A 17,976-nucleotide genomic window follows, 5' to 3' on the forward strand; every position below is an offset into this window, starting at 1 on the left:
CATATTTTATTTGTATTTTATACTACTTATTTAATTAATAAACTAGTAATTTAAATGATGATATATTTGAAAATTGAATTTTATGGTGTTCTATCTTTACATATTTGTATAATAAGTCTTAACATTTATAATGTTTATTGTGTTTAATATTAGGGTAAATTGCGGCCAACCCTCTGAGGTCGGTCAAATTACGAAAAAGCCCTTTATTTTTGGGTAATTATAATTATCATCAACTATGAATTTTCTTGCACGTCCATTATTGTGGTGTCAAATTTAGTGGAATATTCTAAATGATGTGGAATATTCTCCAATTTGTACCCATTTTACCCAATTCGAGCCCCACATTTTGAATCAAAATGATCATAAAATGCGTTTCTTGACTTGTGAGTTGTGAAAATCAGATTGTGGTGCATCAAAAACTGCATTTTTACAGAAAACGAGTACAAACTAGAGAACATTTCACGGAACCTATAAAATTCTGTTGAATTTGACACCATAAGGATGAACGTGCAAGAAGATTCATAATTGAGGGGTAGTTCTGATTTTTGCTTAATTTGATATGTTATAAATTATTGAAGGACAAATTACAGCCACCCCTGAGGTATGGCTAAATTACGAAAAAACGCCATCTTGTTTGAGTAATTAAAACACCCCTACTTTTAGATATTTTTACATAAAAAATATGTAATTCAGTCATTTACCGAACCAAATCGTATATTCAGTTTGGTAAACGGTATGATTCGGGCGTACCGAAATTTCATTTCGATTTCACCGATTTAACATCCCTAAATTTACTTCTAGAGGATTTTTTTCGTAAAATAATACATAGTTAAGGATGGTTGTAATTACCAAAACAATAATGGAATTTTCGTAATTTGACTATAATTCATGGGGTGGCATCAATTTGCCCATTATTAAATTATATTTACATATTACATTGTTAAACATGGGCCATAACAATCTCAATTTACTTGTACGAACTATTTGAAAATTTTGGGAATGGCCCATATACATCGTTTGGGTAGCTGAGTTGGGCTTTAACTCTGCAGTCAATCAATTTTTTATTTCCTTTTTCTTTTTTCTTTTTACTATTTTTCCTATTTTCTCGAAGAAAAATAACATCAAGTTACTTAGTAACGAAAACATCAATTTTCTGCAACTTATTTTAAGAGAAGTTGGTTTAGCGATGTTTTCGGAGTTTTAGCTTAAAGCAACTTGTTTTAATACAGTATAAGCAAATGTGCAATTATGTCTGGCATATAATATTAAGCGTGTTCTCAATTGGCTATGAAAAATTTGTTTCAAAATTTAAAATTGTTAGACACATATAATATAAAATACAAAATAACAACGATATCTTATATGTAATAATCCAGAAAAAAAATCAATTTTTTTGAAAATTAAAATTAGATTGGAGTTCAGAATCTAATACGTATTCCAATTATATCACAAAAAATATGAAAAATAAATTCGGAATGCATAATAAATAATATTGTTCCGAATTCGAAAATATTCAAGTCGAAATCGACAATAAATAAATAATAATAATAAAAACAAAAACAATTAACAATAATAAAAAGGGTAAATTACAAACACCCCCCTGATGTATGGTCAAATTACAAAAAACCCCCTCTTGTTTGTATAATTACATCTACCCCCCTCAACTATGATTTTTTCTTACACCTCCACCCTTATTGTGCCAAATTCAACATAATCATCTAGATTCCGTGGACGTGGAATGTGCTCTAGTTTGTACTCGTTTTGTGTAAAAATACAGTTTCCGATGCACCACAAACTGATATACACAAGCTAAAAATCACATATTATGATCATCTTGCTTCATAATGTAGAGTTTGAATGGTATAAAATGGGTACAAAAGTGATAATATTTCATATAATCTCGAAGATTCCACTAAATTTGAGGAGCTGAGGGGTGGTTGTAATTATCCAAACAAGAGGGGTGTTTTTGTAATTTGACCATACCTCAGGGGGTGTTTGTAATTTACCCTAATAAAAAAGAATGAAGAAAGAAAATGAAATCCACGCGCTACACTTCCCTAAAGCGAGTGTAGAAAAGATATGCACAAAAACCAAACCCTTTTGGCGGATCATTCAATCTCTCTCTCTCTCTCTCTCTCTCTCTCTCTCTATACAGTAACACACTCCCAAACCCAACTCACTCAAACTGACAAACAACTCTCCCTCGTTTTCATCGACACCCCCCTTCTTCAAATCTTCCCCCACCCACTCTCTCTCTCCTCTCTCTACATTCTCTCTCTCCCCTCTATCTCTCCGCAGAAGAACCTCATCGATCAGGATTTCAATTCAACACTCATTTTTGAGGTATTTGTTTTCTTAGCATTTAGCAGATCTAATACTCTCGGTGTAGATTTATCACCGCATTGTTGTTGTTGTTTTTTGATTTTTGGTTTCTATGATGATTTCTCGATAATGAGTTTGTTTATTTTATTTATTTGTTTGTTTACTGGTGGTTTGTTATTTCAGGTGGGTTTAATTGATCTGAAAATGGACTCCGCTACCATGACTTTTCGCAGCAACTCTATTCGCTCAACTCCTGTGAGTCGATCAGCTTTACTTTTATTTTATTTCTCCGCCGGTTTTCTTTTTATCGTTTCCGTTGCAAATTATGATGTTCGGGGAATGCATGTGGATTGTGGAGTGATGAATTCAATTTTGAAGGACCATTTTAAAACCACTGAAAAATAATTAATTTTTTTATGATGATTTATCAGGTCTAATTCAAGTGTCTATATGTACGAAATTGGTTTAGTTTTTGCAGTAATGTTTCATACTGTGTGGAGAATCATTCACTTTTTGGGCTGTTGCTTCTAGTTTTGTTAATTAGTATAAACTTGGCCGAAGAATTAATATTTTCTATTTTTTTTGTATTATCTGTTGAAGGGTTTATTCATGGGGAGAACATCAGGAATTAGGAGCTCCCAGTGCAGCTTCATTGCAGGAAATAGAGTTAACTTCCCCCGACAAAGGGTTCAGGCTTCTCGAGTTGGTCGCAAATCTGGCAAGCATGGGGGAGCTCTTACTGTTACATGTCGTGATGATAAAATTCTGGTGGCTAACAGAGGAGAGATTGCTGTTCGTGTGATTCGTACTGCCCATGAGATGGGGATCCCTTGTGTAGCGGTTTACTCAACAATAGATAAAGATGCGCTTCATGTTAAACTCGCTGATGAATCTGTCTGCATTGGAGAAGCACCAAGCAGTCAATCGTAAGCCAGCTTGAATGTCTATATATTCTTAAACAATCATATCAATTTTTGGTTTCCTGAATCAGTAAGAACTGAACATTATTACATGCTAGCTTGAAAATGTACTTTAGCTTTAGTGTGATGACTTGTAAAACTTAAAGAGTCACTGAAAAACCTAATCATGTTGATTAATAGGGCAATAGAAGTAGATGTTAATCATTTTTTTTGGTTTTCTTACAGTTACTTGGTGATTCCGAATGTCTTATCTGCTGCCATCAGCCGTGGGTGTACTATGCTGCATCCTGGATATGGTTTCCTTTCTGAGAATGCTGTTTTTGTTGAGATGTGCAGAGAGCATGGAATCAACTTTATTGGACCAAATGTAAGTACGTAGAGAGGAGTATTTGTATCAACTCAATTTTATGCGATGTAGCCTTAAACCTTGAAATATCTGCTCTGCTAGCAAAGCCGACCAGCTCTGTAGCCAAATAATTGACACATATTCTAGTTGGATTGGTGCATTTATGACTGCATGAAGCTAGCATATGATAAACATGTAAAACAAACAAGTGACACTGCTATTGTGGCAATGATAGTAAATAGATGAGATGGTGCTATCTAGCATCTCCTCACAAAGTTTCCAGTTGGAGGTTTTGTCACTGCTTGTCCATGCTTGTAAATTGCTGTTGAAAAAGATCCTGTGCTGTGCATGATTACCATTTTGGATTGCACTGAATTTTTTAACTTTCCCTGTAAAGTTTTCAGATGAAGTGGTAGTTGACAAAATTCTAACATCCTTTATCTGGGTGCTGAAAACCATCAATCAGATCATCAGATGTAATTAGACACACATATATAGATAGATACATGTGTATATGTATATCTTTTGGTGGTGGTAGGGGTACAGGGTTGATAGAGGGCTTATCAAATGGGATATTTCATATTTCTGTATACATGTATCCTCCCAGCTCTAATTTTTTGGGTCGCACTGGCACGTTCAATTGGAAAATAAGTAGTATGTTCTTCCTTTGATGTTATTTTTTCCTTCCAAATGGGAAATGGCTCTTCATTGTGGATTTCTCGATATCATTTGGACATTACCCAGACATCATGTAGATCATGACTTTGAAAAAAATTACAGCCTGACAGCATTAGAGTCATGGGTGACAAATCTACTGCTAGGGATACAATGAAGAATGCTGGAGTTCCAACTGTCCCTGGAAGTGATGGATTACTACAGGTATTACCTTTTGTCAAGATTGTTGCTTCATGTATTACCCCACCCTGGTAAATCGGATGTCAATCTTTTTTACTCTTGAGAGTTTATTTTTTCATGTGTTAAATGATTCTTGCCATTGCAGAGTAATGAAGAAGGAATTAGACTTGCGAATGAGATTGGTTATCCTGTCATGATCAAGGTAAGTTTACCACATTTAACGTATCTCGCATATTCCATGCAAGATTATATGAAATTGCAGTGTACTTTTTGCTAGCAGAAGTTTTAGTGCAATAGTGGTGAAAGAAGATTTAGATTCTCTAGGTATTTTTAATATAAGAAGAGGCGATGTTTCTGTGAGATTAGGGGTGACATATTGTGGCATTCACTGGTGAGCATTTGCTGTTCCTAGCAAGAGTAATATTATGGTTTCAAATTCTTTCTCTAATATCTCTGCATGTAGTCGTACCCCTCTCGACCATAAAATCCCCTTTTACGAATAACATCAACTATTAGATATTTCCAGATTCTCTGTTCGTTCATGATTAAGTTTAGCGACTTAATTACCTACTTCATGTGAAGAGCCTACAGCTTATAGTTTTGTTTGGAAGTATTTTTCTAGTGAACCGCTGAAAAGAGTAAGCAAAGCGGTTCATATGCTAATTCATAACAAAGTGTCGTGCTAATGTCTCCTACTAGACGCCATTGTCCATATCTTGAATTCTTATGCTCCCAAAATTTGTTTACAAGTGCATATGACAAGTTGCCCATACCCGCATTCACTAAATTCATCCTTGACATGGAATTGCATACAAACAAGTCACACATGCATGCAGCATTCTTGCTATTAGGGACTTTGTAGATTAAGTTGTTTTGACTTACAAGTTACATTACATCTCTATCATATTTTTGAAGGCAACCGCCGGTGGAGGAGGACGTGGAATGCGCCTTGCTAAAGAACCTGATGAGTTTGTAAAGTTGTTGCAGGTATTTCACTTTTTCGTAAACCTCATTTTCAAGTAATTTCTCCATTATGACATGTTCTTGTAATCACCTCACCTCTCAAGAGTTTTTAATGTTGCAATATTATTTGGAAACCCTCTTTCTTGTAGTTATAATTTTCTTTAATTGTGAGCGTACGACGAGTATCACCTTCAACATGAAGTCTGTTATCAGATCTCTCGCTTACATTATTTGCAAATCCAATCATGTGAAGAGTTGGTGTTCTGAAATATATTTGAAAGTATATTTTCCCAGCTTCTATTTGAAGCATGGCTTTTCTTTTCTTTTCTTATTATAATTATTATTTTTATTGTTTTTTTGAAAAATCACTTTTGTATGTAGTTTTTCATGATAATGGAGAAATTATTTGTTCCGTTAGCAGAGTGCTTAGTTGCTGAACTTTTTCTGAAATTATAAATGTGAACATTTATACCATGCCAAAAGTTCATGTTTTCTAGATGTATATACACTGCTAACATCATTGATCCTTTGGTGTTGATCACACCTGCTATAATTCGAGTTAAATAATCCATAAAGCTGTTTCAAAACAACGACATGCGTGTTGATATCTGAAATTTTACTTCTTCAAAATTTATCTCTTGAAGTTCATCTGGTTTGAGTGATTGGCTTTGATTTTAAAATTTTCTCGGGTACAGCAAGCTAAGAGTGAGGCTGCAGCTGCATTTGGTAATGATGGTGTTTACCTGGAGAAGTATATCCAGAACCCAAGGCATATTGAATTTCAGGTACTAAGATAAGCTTATACTTTTAACAAAGTTCAGTTTCAATATTGTGCTTCATGCAATGTTAACGAAGTGGAGTCCAAAAATATTAGATTCCGAATTCCGAAGCAAAGCCTCACGGAGTCTATTCACCTTGTAGTTATAAAGCAAAGCCTCACGTGATAATTATTAATGTTACAAGCATCTTCGTATTATGCTACTCTAATCCTTACTTTGACTTTTCATTTATATTTTTAAAAACTTGTCTTTATTTGGTACTACTTATTCTGAGCCATATCAGTTCTCATCTTATAGTCTTTGACGCCTGCACTGTATGCCATTCTACAGGTTTTGGCCGACAAATTTGGGAATGTCGTGCACTTTGGAGAGCGTGATTGTAGTATTCAGGTATACATGTCATAATATTTCCGTTTTGTGAAACCCTAATTCTTGGTATAAGCCCTAGTATAGTTACTGATTCATAAAAAAATCTCGTCTGCAGAGAAGAAACCAGAAGTTGCTAGAAGAAGCACCTTCTCCTGCATTAACACCGGAGTTGCGGAAAGCCATGGGTGATGCAGCAGTAGCAGCGGCAGCCTCCATAGGTTACATAGGTGTTGGTACAGTCGAGTTCCTTTTGGACGAAAGAGGTTCCTTTTACTTCATGGAGATGAACACTAGGATCCAGGTGAAAAGAAAAGATAGGGCTTGGATAATATACTAGAATAACCACTTGTTCATCCTTGGCATGTTTAAGTAATGGTTCTTTATTCAACTGTATGACAGGTCGAGCATCCAGTTACAGAAATGATATCCTCAGTTGACCTAATTGAGGAGCAGATTCGTGTGGCTAGAGGAGAGAAACTTCGTTACGCACAGGTACATTTATCATGGTCTTCAAATATTTTGAAACTGAACTCGAGTTAATTTAACATTTGTTGTCTACAGGAAGATATTGTGCTCAGTGGACATTCAATTGAATGCCGTATTAATGCAGAAGATGCTTTCAAAAATTTCAGACCTGGACCAGGTATATTTCGTAGTATATGCATGCCTATATGATTGTGGAATTCTTTTGTGCATGCTTTTTTGTAGTTCCTGCAACATGATTGAATCAATTTTCTCGAGTTAAAATTCTTATTTAAATTCCCCTAAATTGTCGATGTTGCAACAAAAAGGATGCCGAGTATATTAAAATATTAAAACACCTGAACACAAATGAATGAAATGATTTGTGGGCTAGGCCACATCGTCTCATATGGTGGTTTGAATCTTACATGCCAATTCCTTTCGTGTTTAATTGAACAGGAAGAATAACTGCTTACTTGCCAGCTGGAGGTCCGTTTGTGCGAATGGATAGCCATGTTTATCCAGATTATGTAGTTCCACCAAGTTATGATTCACTACTTGGAAAGGTTGGCCAACTCTTTTTGTAACAACATTTGAATTAAAAAAAAAGTTGTTTAATCCGTTTTTTCTTTTTAAATCGAACAAATTAGCTTCTAGATATCCTAATACATATTGCAAATTTGCAATTTTAGCTTATTGTCTGGGCTCCAACTAGAGAAAGGGCAATCCAGCGCATGAAGAGGGCTCTTAATGAAACCACCATTACAGGTAAATATCTTTTGGCTTTGATTTCGTCTCATCATTAACATTTAAAAGTTACGAAAAAAGCAAGAGTATGTTTTCACAGCGTGTCTTCAGTTGCTATCTCTCGTTTAAACTCAAAGCAAGGGATAATTTACTATGTGCAGTCTTAGAAAACGACTCTGAATCTTGCAGCATTTTATATTGTCCTCCCGTAAATTCTCCAATACTTTGTCTATGAATCTCTGTATGAAGTTATTCTCTTTTTGGCTAGGTGTTCCAACAACAATTGAATACCATAAACTTATCCTTGAAATTGAGGTACGTTTTTACAGTTTATGAAAATTGGTACTCTCGTCGTCAGAATTGATATGTATATATATATCTCTTTGTTATGCCATAGGACTTCAAAAACGGAAAGGTGGATACAGCTTTTATCCCAAAACATGAACAAGAACTTGCTGCGGTAAGGAACTCGACTCACTATGAAATAGCATAACTCTTTACTTCTCAAATAGCATATTCTTATGTCATCGAAATGGATCTATATCTGTTACTAGAAGGAAAATAAATATAAAAATTAATTTTTGATATTGTTGATTATTGTTGAAACCAGCCTATAACACCTCTCTAAATATGCATGAAATAAGAGAATCTACGAGATTTGTGTAGCGTTTTGCCTTTCTAGTTTACCTTTTTCCATTTTCTATGTCCTAAGTTTCGGATTTTAATTTTCATGTAACAAATTTGTTTAAATAATCTGAGTGGTTTTCGAATCGAACATATAAAAAAGGCCATCATACACAAAAAACAGTTATTGTTTGTTATGCACATCACTCTTTTGATGCCTTGTCATTTGTTCCCACCATCCTTAACTATCAACTGCAATTATTTCGGACGCTCGTTGATTTCTTTTGAATTTACGATGCAGCCCCTGCCAAGTCAACCCTTGACATCTCAGATAGAACTGGTCAACGCATCTTCTTGAGGAGCAAAAGTAAAGCTTTCTATTTGAGTTCTCAAACTGGATAAATCGGTTTCCAACAAAGATAGTTACTTATTCGATAGATGCGCGCTTTTTTTTTTTTTTCGACATGTATTCAAATGTGTGAACGGACGCGATATTTTAATTTATTTTTTCCGGTCTTTTTATTGTCATAAATTAGCCTCAGTTGTAAGTGACGGATTCATTCAACCCATCTGTTTTCGTGTTTGTCGAATCTTTCTTGGTATCGAAAAATCATCATTCAAGTAGTTATTTTAACTAGTAATTATTTGACTATCATTGCCTACTTACAATTAAAATAATCAGTCTGTCCAAATCTGGTACTATGGATAGGATAATTTAATACTGGGATATCGTACAGGAGGCAATGTTGTTATATCTGTCTACAAAAAAAGAATTATATAATGAGTAAAGAAGAATTAAAAGTGTTTGCTAATTTTTTTTAAGAATATTTTAAAATATTTTCTACAGGCAACTGTATCCCATTTTTTATTTAAGATCTATTTAAGCTCATTAAACTTATATAATGAGTAAAAACAACTTATAAGCTTATTATTCAAACATAATAGCTTATGAGCTCTTAAAACAACTGATTTTTTTTTTTTTTTTTAATTTATTAATTAAAAAGTTGCAAAGAGAGAAAAATACATGTGACAGTCTCCTTTATTCATGTATAAATTTATTTAAAAAAAGTTAATAAATACATTCACGTGACTTAGCCCGTGAGCAATAGATATTTAAGTGGAGAAAACTATTTAAATTGAAACAATTTGATGAGCCAATTCATTACCCACTTGTATGTGGCCTACATGGGGGGTGGGGGTGGGGGTGGGGGTGGGGGACCTTTTGATTTCTCCCATCAAATTCAACATGACCTCATAATAACACCATGTCAACATGTAGAGGTGGAAATCGGAACGAAATTTTCAAATTCCGTCGATTTTGAAATAAATTTTTTCAATATGTTTTCAAATTTTGGTTTTCGAACCGTTCTTTACAAAACTTGATTTATATCTTCAGAAACATATTTATAGTATTAATAGCTTCTAAGATTTGAATGCATTTCGATTTTCGAGAATTTTCAAAATTGAAATTGAAAATATGATATTGAACGTCCAAGAAAACTTGAAATTTTTCCAAGACTATATATTTTTCGATCAGATTCGTCCGAATTTCCACTTCAAATCAAAATCCATATTCCTGTAAGTATTAGCGGAGCCAGGATTTTAAGCCCCGATGCCTAATGCATTAAAATAATTTTATAGTGGGAACCGTTAATGCTGTTATAGACGATTGTTTTTTTATATTATATAAATATAAAATCATAGTGATTTGGGAAATGTTGTCGAGGGGGGCATGACCCCCGACTCTATACTGGCTCCGTCACTACTCGTAGGACCCACACCCACACAAACTATGTGCTGTGTGTGTATTGTGCAGTCGTTGCACTTGCTTTTAGTGGTCTGCTGATTTTTCAGATAACCCATCACCATCATCCAACAAATTTCTTGCAGGACAACCGCCCCCCACCCCCCGCCCCCTCAGATTTATCATCTATTTTTTGGCCCCCATTGCAAACTTCTTGTATTGAATTTTTGCTGCTTCTGGTAAATTGTAAAAACAAAAAAACAAAAAAAAAAAAAAGGAAAATGGTAGGAGATTGTTATATTTATTATACGCGCAGCGGCGAGTGTACACATTCTTGTGATTATTAAAGTGTATAGACTATAGATTATAGATCATGTTTGGTAGACTATAGGCTTGTCCTTTTTCGTAACTCAATCATCCTTAAATTTAGGGCAAATTACGCCACCCCTGACGTATGGTCAAATTATGAAAATTCTCCTTCTATTTGGGTAATTACAGTCACCCTTCTCAACTATGTAATATCTTACGAAAATACCCTTCTAAAGGTAAGGTTAGGGATGTTAAATCAGTAAGACCAAACCAAATTCTTGGTGCGCCGATATTTTATACCATTTACCGAACTAAATATAAGATTTGGGTCGGTAAATAACCGAATTACATAAATTTTATGTAAAAATATTTAAAATGAGGGGGTGATTGTAATTATCCAAACAATAGGGTTTTTTTCGTAATTTGGCCATACCTCAGGGGTGGTCGTAATTTGCCCTTAAATTTAATTTCGTTAAAAAAACAGATCATGAATATTCTAGATTTTGCTCTTCGGCTCCTAAGGCTTTTTTTTTTTTTTTGACTTGTTAGTCGTAAAGTTGTAAAGCATGTAATTTTATATATTGCTCGATGTAAGCCCGATACAAAATCGAAAACTGAAAAAAGTATATGAACCGAGTTTGAGCCTATTGTAATGAGGCACAATGATGTGTCAGTTTGAGCATATGGTAATAAAGCCCGATGATATGTAAGCTTGAATCAATCCAAGTTCGACTCACATGACCCGATTTATCTCGACTGCTGATTGTAATCAACAAATCGTAGTAATATCCGATTTTAAAAGTAAATAAAAAAAAAATCAAATAAATTCCGTTATGAGCGAGAGAGACTAGACATTTGTGATATCTTTGCTTTGGCTGCTATAGCAAAATTAACACTCATTGTTTCTGACTTTCTTCTTTTTTTTGTTTTACTGTTTTTTTTATAAATATTATTAAGTCCTGATTCTTAATTCACGTGTATTTTTTGGGCTCTACGTAAAAAGTAAAAAAAAAAAGGGGAAAATAACTTGTAAAAAGTATTTAATAAAGTGGAGTGAAAAGAAGTATAATAATTTCTTTTCTTACACAATACAGTTTTGTAAGTTTGTTGATGTCACTTTCTTGGAGTTTAAGAGGGTGTTGGTAGGAAATAGGGACTCAATCATTTCGTATTTCTTCATCAATATAATATAATTCCCTAATTCAAAATCAATTACATAGGTCAATTTAGATTTAATTTTTGTTTTTTAATTTATTCGTGATTAATTGTATTCTTAGGTTATGTTTTTGCATTAGGCGTTGAATGCGGAATCTATTTCTGAATGGCTAAAAGAGGTATCTGAATCTGAATGATGAACAATTAAGTACGTTTGATAACCGAATATAAATAATGTCAGAATATGTTTCTATTACAATGTTATGAATTGTTGAACTAATACGTTATTCCCTCCATTCCATTTTAATTGTCTTTTTGGGCTAATTCACACATTTTAAGAAAATTAATAAATGTGCTTGAATTGATGAATTCTAGAAAAATCATAATAAATGACTAAAAAACCACTTTTATTAAATGTTTAACCATTAATTCTCTTAATAATAATAAGGGCATAGTTGAAAAAACACAATAAATATTTTATTGGAATCCTAAAGTGATAATTATTTTGAAATGAAAAAAAAAATCTCTAGAAAAATGGAGTGAAGGAAGTATAATTAGTTGAATTGTGAAAAAAAACATTTTTTAAATGGTCCATTTAATTAGTAAAAAAATAAAAGTAAATAAATATTGTATTTGAGACATGGTGCAATGAATATTTTAATGATAAAATGGTCAAATTCCATTCAATATGCTACTTACTGAATTAACACACAATTATGGGATGAATGGTCAAAATATTGATAAATTAATTTAGATGTAGTCACCAAGCGCAATTAATGATTAATGTGTTTATTCAATCAACAATATGGCCATTAAGAAGTTCATTAAGAATCATTAAACACAACCTTAGTAAAAAAAAAAAAAAAAAAAGTGCATGAGAAGAAACTTAATATTTCTTGTGCCATATTAATTTTCTATTAAAAATATGTGAATTCACTCCTAAGAAGGTGTGATTTATTTTTAAATTAATTTTTTATTACCCATACTTTAAAACAGTTGAGCGTCGGAGTACAATTGTCTGACCATCATTGTTTTTAAATTGAATGAAGTCTTCATCCAATTTTGTTCAAAATACACATTTTTTTTAGTACAAATTATTATAATAATAATTTCATAGTTTGAGAATTGTATTTTTCTTAATCATTGATCACAACTTACAAATAAACATAAACTAATTTTATTAGATAACAATTTTTAATTGTGTAATTCATGCTAGTAAAATTCTTGGATTTCTTATATGTTAAACCCAATAAATAATCTTTTATATTCCATTAGGTAAAAAGACACGAGTCTCAACTTTAACTCAATCCCGTAATAATAATTATCTACTTGTCCTCAGGGATGACCAATGTAGCAAGTGAACTTATATCAATTGACTCAGGTTCGTCCCTTATCAACGGTAGCTAGATTGAGGGTCGTTATGTCGAGCTACACTAGCCTAGCGTAGTGTGCAGGGGCGTGTCACCATTAGGTAAGGGTGGACTCAAGCCCACCCTCAACTTACAATTTCCATCCTATATTATATTATACTATATATCTATTTAACCTACCTAAATTTTATTAATTAGCTCAGCTAAATTTCAACTAATGCAAAAGAAGCCCTATTTTTTATTAATTAGCCCACTTAGACCAACTCCAATGCTAAATATCAAAATTGGATTATCAAATACTCATTTGATACTTCAGATAATATTTTAATATCCATTTATAGTTTATCCTCCAACCATAGTTATTAAAATTAATAATCAATCGGAAGGTTTTTAGTGGTTTTATTTGTAATTGCCACGTGTCATTTTGTGATTGGATGTTTATGTGGTTATTTTTTTGATAACTCAATTTCCAGGATGTATTTTTACATACAAAGAGGTAGTATCAAGATACTTACCCATTGGAGTAGAAATTTTTAATTTTGAGATATCAAAAAGGTGGTTTATGGGTTCGATAATCAATTTGATACTTCCATTGGAGTTGCTCTCAAAATGCAAATTAATATAAAAAAGTCCCAAATTTTATTAATTATCCCACCCAAACCTCAAATTAAGCCAAAAACACTCTAAAATTTGTTTTTTTTCTTTTCTTTTCCTATTTTCCAATTTTATCAAAAAAAATTCTAAAAAAATTTCGAGGGCGCTAACCCTATACCCCAAAAATTTAAATCTACCGTATACTAAATTTCTGAACTCGACACTGTAGTGTGGGTTACGTTTCTCGTCCGACAATTAAATTAAATCTCAAACACCATTTTGAGAAACTTGGGCAATGTTTGGAAGCGTTTTGGAACTTATTTTGATTTCATTTTGAGGAAATATGTTGTGGGGGAATAATTTGAGAATGAAAATAATGTTTGTTTATATTTTGGAAGGAGACAAAATACACTGTAGCAGTCACATCATGTTTAAAAGTGTTAGAAAAATGTATTTTAGAAGAAAAAAATTAAAAGATGAAGTGATATTTATTTATATTTTAGTGAAGACATTTTATACTATAGCAGTCACATCATTTTACTGTAGCAGTCACATCATATCTGAAGGACAGATAAACTTTTGATATTATTTTAAGAAAATTATTTTAAAAGTATAATAAATATAATTTTGTTTTGGGGAATAACGAAAACAAAATAGAATCATTACCACACATCTATATATATATAAAAAGACAATACCTTGCCTCATATTTTGACACGTGGCACTTCTTAGGGTTTCAAACCCTAGGCAACCTTAGGGCCTTTTCTGTAATTTTACAGACCTAAGGAGTGTTTTTGTAATAATTCTTTTACGGTTCTAAAAAAACACCGTTTCATATTAAAAAAAAAAAAAAAAAAAAACCTTATCTGCACAATACACATCTTCTCAACTGCACAAACACATCGTTCACAGAAATATTTACAGAAAATTGAAGATTTCAAAATTTCGCCGGCAGATAAATCAACAAAATTGGTCCGGGAGGGTTAGTGGAGCAGCCGCTCATTGTTTGCCGGTGGAAGCCTCTGCCGGTGGTGCTCCAAATTTCAAGTAAGATTTAAATTTTTTGGGAAAGACAGAGAGAAACACAAATTTTGGGAACGAAACAAAATTGTGGAATTTCCATCGAACTGAAATTTTTTCAATAAAAAAATGGGTTTTATTTCTGCAAAACCTTCAAAACATTATTTATAATTGCATAATTTACCGATTTAATCCCCTTATAAGATACAATCTCCAGGTTATGGGGTTATGGGGTTGTTGGTTTCCCTAGACGTTTTTCCGTCATTTGCTTTGAGTCGTTTTCATTTATTTTCTTTTTTTCCCCCTGTTTTTAGGTTTTTTTTTACACAACCTTAATAACTTCTTCCCCTGTTTTTATTTATGTAGTTAATGGGGCTTTTTATTTCTTGGAGAATTTATATGTTAGTCATGATATACAGGAGCTTCCATGTATTTCGGATTACAATCCTAGATGTTGATTCCTTGATGCCAAACAGCATGTAAGTTTATCTAGATATGATGGTATTGGTGGTCGACCGACTGATGTCTTACAGTTGCATGTGTGGTTCAATTTTGAATGATCAAGATAGAGAATAGTGATTTTCGGTAGCTGAAAGATGGGTTGTGATTTTCCGTCTTAGAGATACAGTCGTTTGATGCTTCCGTTTACTGCTAATAGTAATAGCCCTGCCAATTTGGTGCCTCCTTCGAGCCAGGTGAACACATCACATTCCAAAGAATTAGTACTATCAATGCTGAAAAAGCTCCACTGAATTAAAATTTTGGTAGAAAATGTGTTATATTAATTATTTCCTTGATTTTTTTACCAAAAAAAATTAGAGTAGTAATAATAAATAAACAAGAACAATTTCTACATCCACATACAGTGTATATATGAATATATATACTCTTATATATAAATAAGCATACATTTTTCCTGGTGCAGTTTAGGAACAATTTTTGTACTCTTGGTATCTAAGTTTTATATTCAGTTTTTCCGTATCTCGAAATAATTACACTACACGATGACCCCCTTATATTTCTTTGCTATTTTCTCTATTTTTTATGAATATAATTGTTTCAAATATTGCAGCATTACCAACCCTTTTTTAGTGCAATAATTTTCAATATATAGTTTTGCTGCATAAAAAGTGTTCCTCACAGACACGACGGATAATTGCAATTTGTAATAAAATAAATTGGGTTTATCTAAGGTTTTTGTTTTCATTTGTTTACTAATGATTTGCTATAGTTTAGCTTTAAAAAGCAATAGTATTCTGTTGAAGCAAGAAATTAAATTACTATTTTGACATGTAATTTCAGTTAAATGCTATGTTTGAAATTTAATTAAGCTATGTCGAATTTACATTTCAATGAAAACTTTGAGTGACCATTTTACTATAGTGACGTCCAATACTTTTCCGGTGTTTTTTATTGCTTTCTTTCGAGGTCTTTTTAATTTATCAATGTCTTTTTATCTTTTTCACAACTTAGATTTATTATTTTGTATAACTGCAGGTTCTATACATTTCAACTGTCTGACAATTGGAACATACAAAAGCAGTAGGAAAAAGCAAGTTTTTTCGGGTATGAATTTTTGAACTATAGTGTGTTTTTTAAAAGCAGTAGGGAAAAGCAATATGGATCTTATTTTCAATTCTTTCATCATATAAGATATGAAAGTGTGTGCGCTAATGTGTTCCGTGCTATGCAATGTAAATGTGTGTGATGTGCTGTGTTTGTGTTTGTATTTCGTAAGGGCAGATTTTATAAATGCATCTCATTGGATTTTTTTTCTCATTTCTTTAAGCAGTTAGTAATTCTGGATTTTAGATTAATAATTTTTTTTTATCGTATTTCAGAATTTTTTCTTATCGCATTTTAGAGTTAGTGTTAGTCCTTTTTAAGTGTTTTGCTGCAGTTAGGTGATTCTATTCCGTCGACCACATTCATATCCGTGGTAGGATTGTTAAGTTGGCTTCAGTATGCTGTCTTATAGGTTCTTTAATTGATAGCCAAGTGTTTTGGTTATGCCATCTTATGTTTTGTTACTACCCTCCCCGTTTTCAACATACACAAACACACTATTTTCCTTCAAATACTATTAGTTATATATTGTGTTGCTTTTCTTGCAGATGATAACTATTGGCCGCCTTACCAAAATTCTCCCCCATATAAGGTTAGTAGATCGACCATACCTTGATATTGATTCTTCATAATGTTCGAATTTGTCAATTTTAATATTCAAATATTTTTTTAACGTTTTAATTGCTACAGTCATACGTTTTTGTTGATGGAATTTTATTTCTTGATCAAAATATGTTGAACCCTATTTCAGTCTCCATCTCAGCAAATAAGGTCTTCTCCAAAAACGGGAATCGGGATTCGCTCAAGGGCTACGAACATGGACCAGGATCAGGTACAAATTGATTGCTCAGGGATTATGTACAAGGCTAAATATTCACAATCTTTAGATGACGCCATTTTCCTTTGTAGATGGGCAATATTTTGATGCTTTTCATATTAGTATTTTTGGTTATGTCATATACATTAGAACCAAATTTTGGGAATCAATTAAGATTTTCACAAATATGGGTTTGATTTTAATTCATGGTTTTACAAATGTTTGACATTTGAAAAGCTATAATATGCAATTAGTAATTTTATCTTACAAATTTTTATTTTAGTTTTCTTTAAGGTTGAACAAGTAATTGCATTAGAATATATTTGTTTCTATTTAGTGTGATTCAAGTCATGCGTTAAATCTTATTATGACTTAGAATCTTGATAAACTTAAAAAGCCTAACTCACCCGTTGAACACTTTGTCAGGGCTTCCCCGGATGTCAATCTTGATTTTGTTGCGGGTACATTGGCAAGAGGGAAAAAGAGCAAGAGGCAGCAAGTGTCCAAATTTTGACTTCGACAAGCGACTCCAGAGGCCAAGCATCAGTGCTCAAATTTGTAAACTTTTAAAATGGGAGGACATGATAATATAAATTTTCTTACGATTACTAAAGTCTTTTTACTACAATCACGACAATGTTAGTTTATAATTGTTGTATCTTATGATTACAACTACAGGTATACAACTGTAAACATTGATTTATGGATGTTCGTATTTAGGCAATTTTATATTGCTACAAAATGTATATAAATGAAATGTATTTTTCAGTATTGATATTTTATATATGTATATATCAGTCATTTTTGTTAAAGAACGAAATAATAATGTCGTCAATTGTTGAAGTTGTAGAATACATGTATGGCAAGTTTATTAATTTTTGCTTTATTCAATATACTTCATTTCTTTAACGATCAATTTATATTTTGACGATTTAAATTAATACATCCCTTTGTCAATTTAATTTTCCTAATAAATTTTATTTCATATTTTTATTACTACTTTTATTGATGACG

At 32.5% G+C, this 17,976-nt stretch overlaps 1 protein-coding gene and 1 long non-coding RNA gene across 3 annotated transcripts; both read left to right on the top strand.

The window, feature by feature from the left end:
* The first annotated feature begins 2,084 nt into the window (after positions 1-2,084).
* On the top strand, positions 2,085-9,015 carry CAC2 (acetyl Co-enzyme a carboxylase biotin carboxylase subunit). Its single transcript, XM_012984172.2, has 17 exons — positions 2,085-2,343; positions 2,506-2,577; positions 2,923-3,248; positions 3,468-3,609; positions 4,369-4,467; positions 4,589-4,645; positions 5,359-5,430; positions 6,102-6,191; positions 6,516-6,575; positions 6,670-6,855; positions 6,954-7,046; positions 7,116-7,197; positions 7,476-7,582; positions 7,709-7,784; positions 8,032-8,078; positions 8,161-8,223; positions 8,689-9,015. Exons 2-17 carry the CDS (start codon positions 2,527-2,529, stop codon positions 8,743-8,745), a joined length of 1,608 nt encoding a protein of 535 aa, XP_012839626.1. The 5' UTR covers positions 2,085-2,343; positions 2,506-2,526; the 3' UTR covers positions 8,746-9,015.
* Positions 9,016-14,375: 5,360 nt separating this feature from the next.
* Positions 14,376-17,669, top strand: LOC148770455 (uncharacterized). 2 transcript variants are annotated; one of them, XR_016031368.1, is made up of 6 exons: positions 14,376-14,606; positions 14,999-15,274; positions 16,077-16,145; positions 16,694-16,737; positions 16,909-16,977; positions 17,389-17,669. It is a non-coding gene; the product is annotated as an uncharacterized LOC148770455 (long non-coding RNA). The 2 variants fall into 2 exon arrangements; XR_016031367.1 differs by having other exon boundaries at positions 14,378-14,606; positions 16,897-16,977.
* The last annotated feature ends 307 nt before the right edge of the window (positions 17,670-17,976 follow it).

Source organism: Erythranthe guttata, chromosome 5 (assembly GCF_056151865.1).
Source record: "Erythranthe guttata isolate IM_541 chromosome 5, IM_541, whole genome shotgun sequence".
Classification (NCBI taxonomy): domain Eukaryota; kingdom Viridiplantae; phylum Streptophyta; class Magnoliopsida; order Lamiales; family Phrymaceae; genus Erythranthe; species Erythranthe guttata.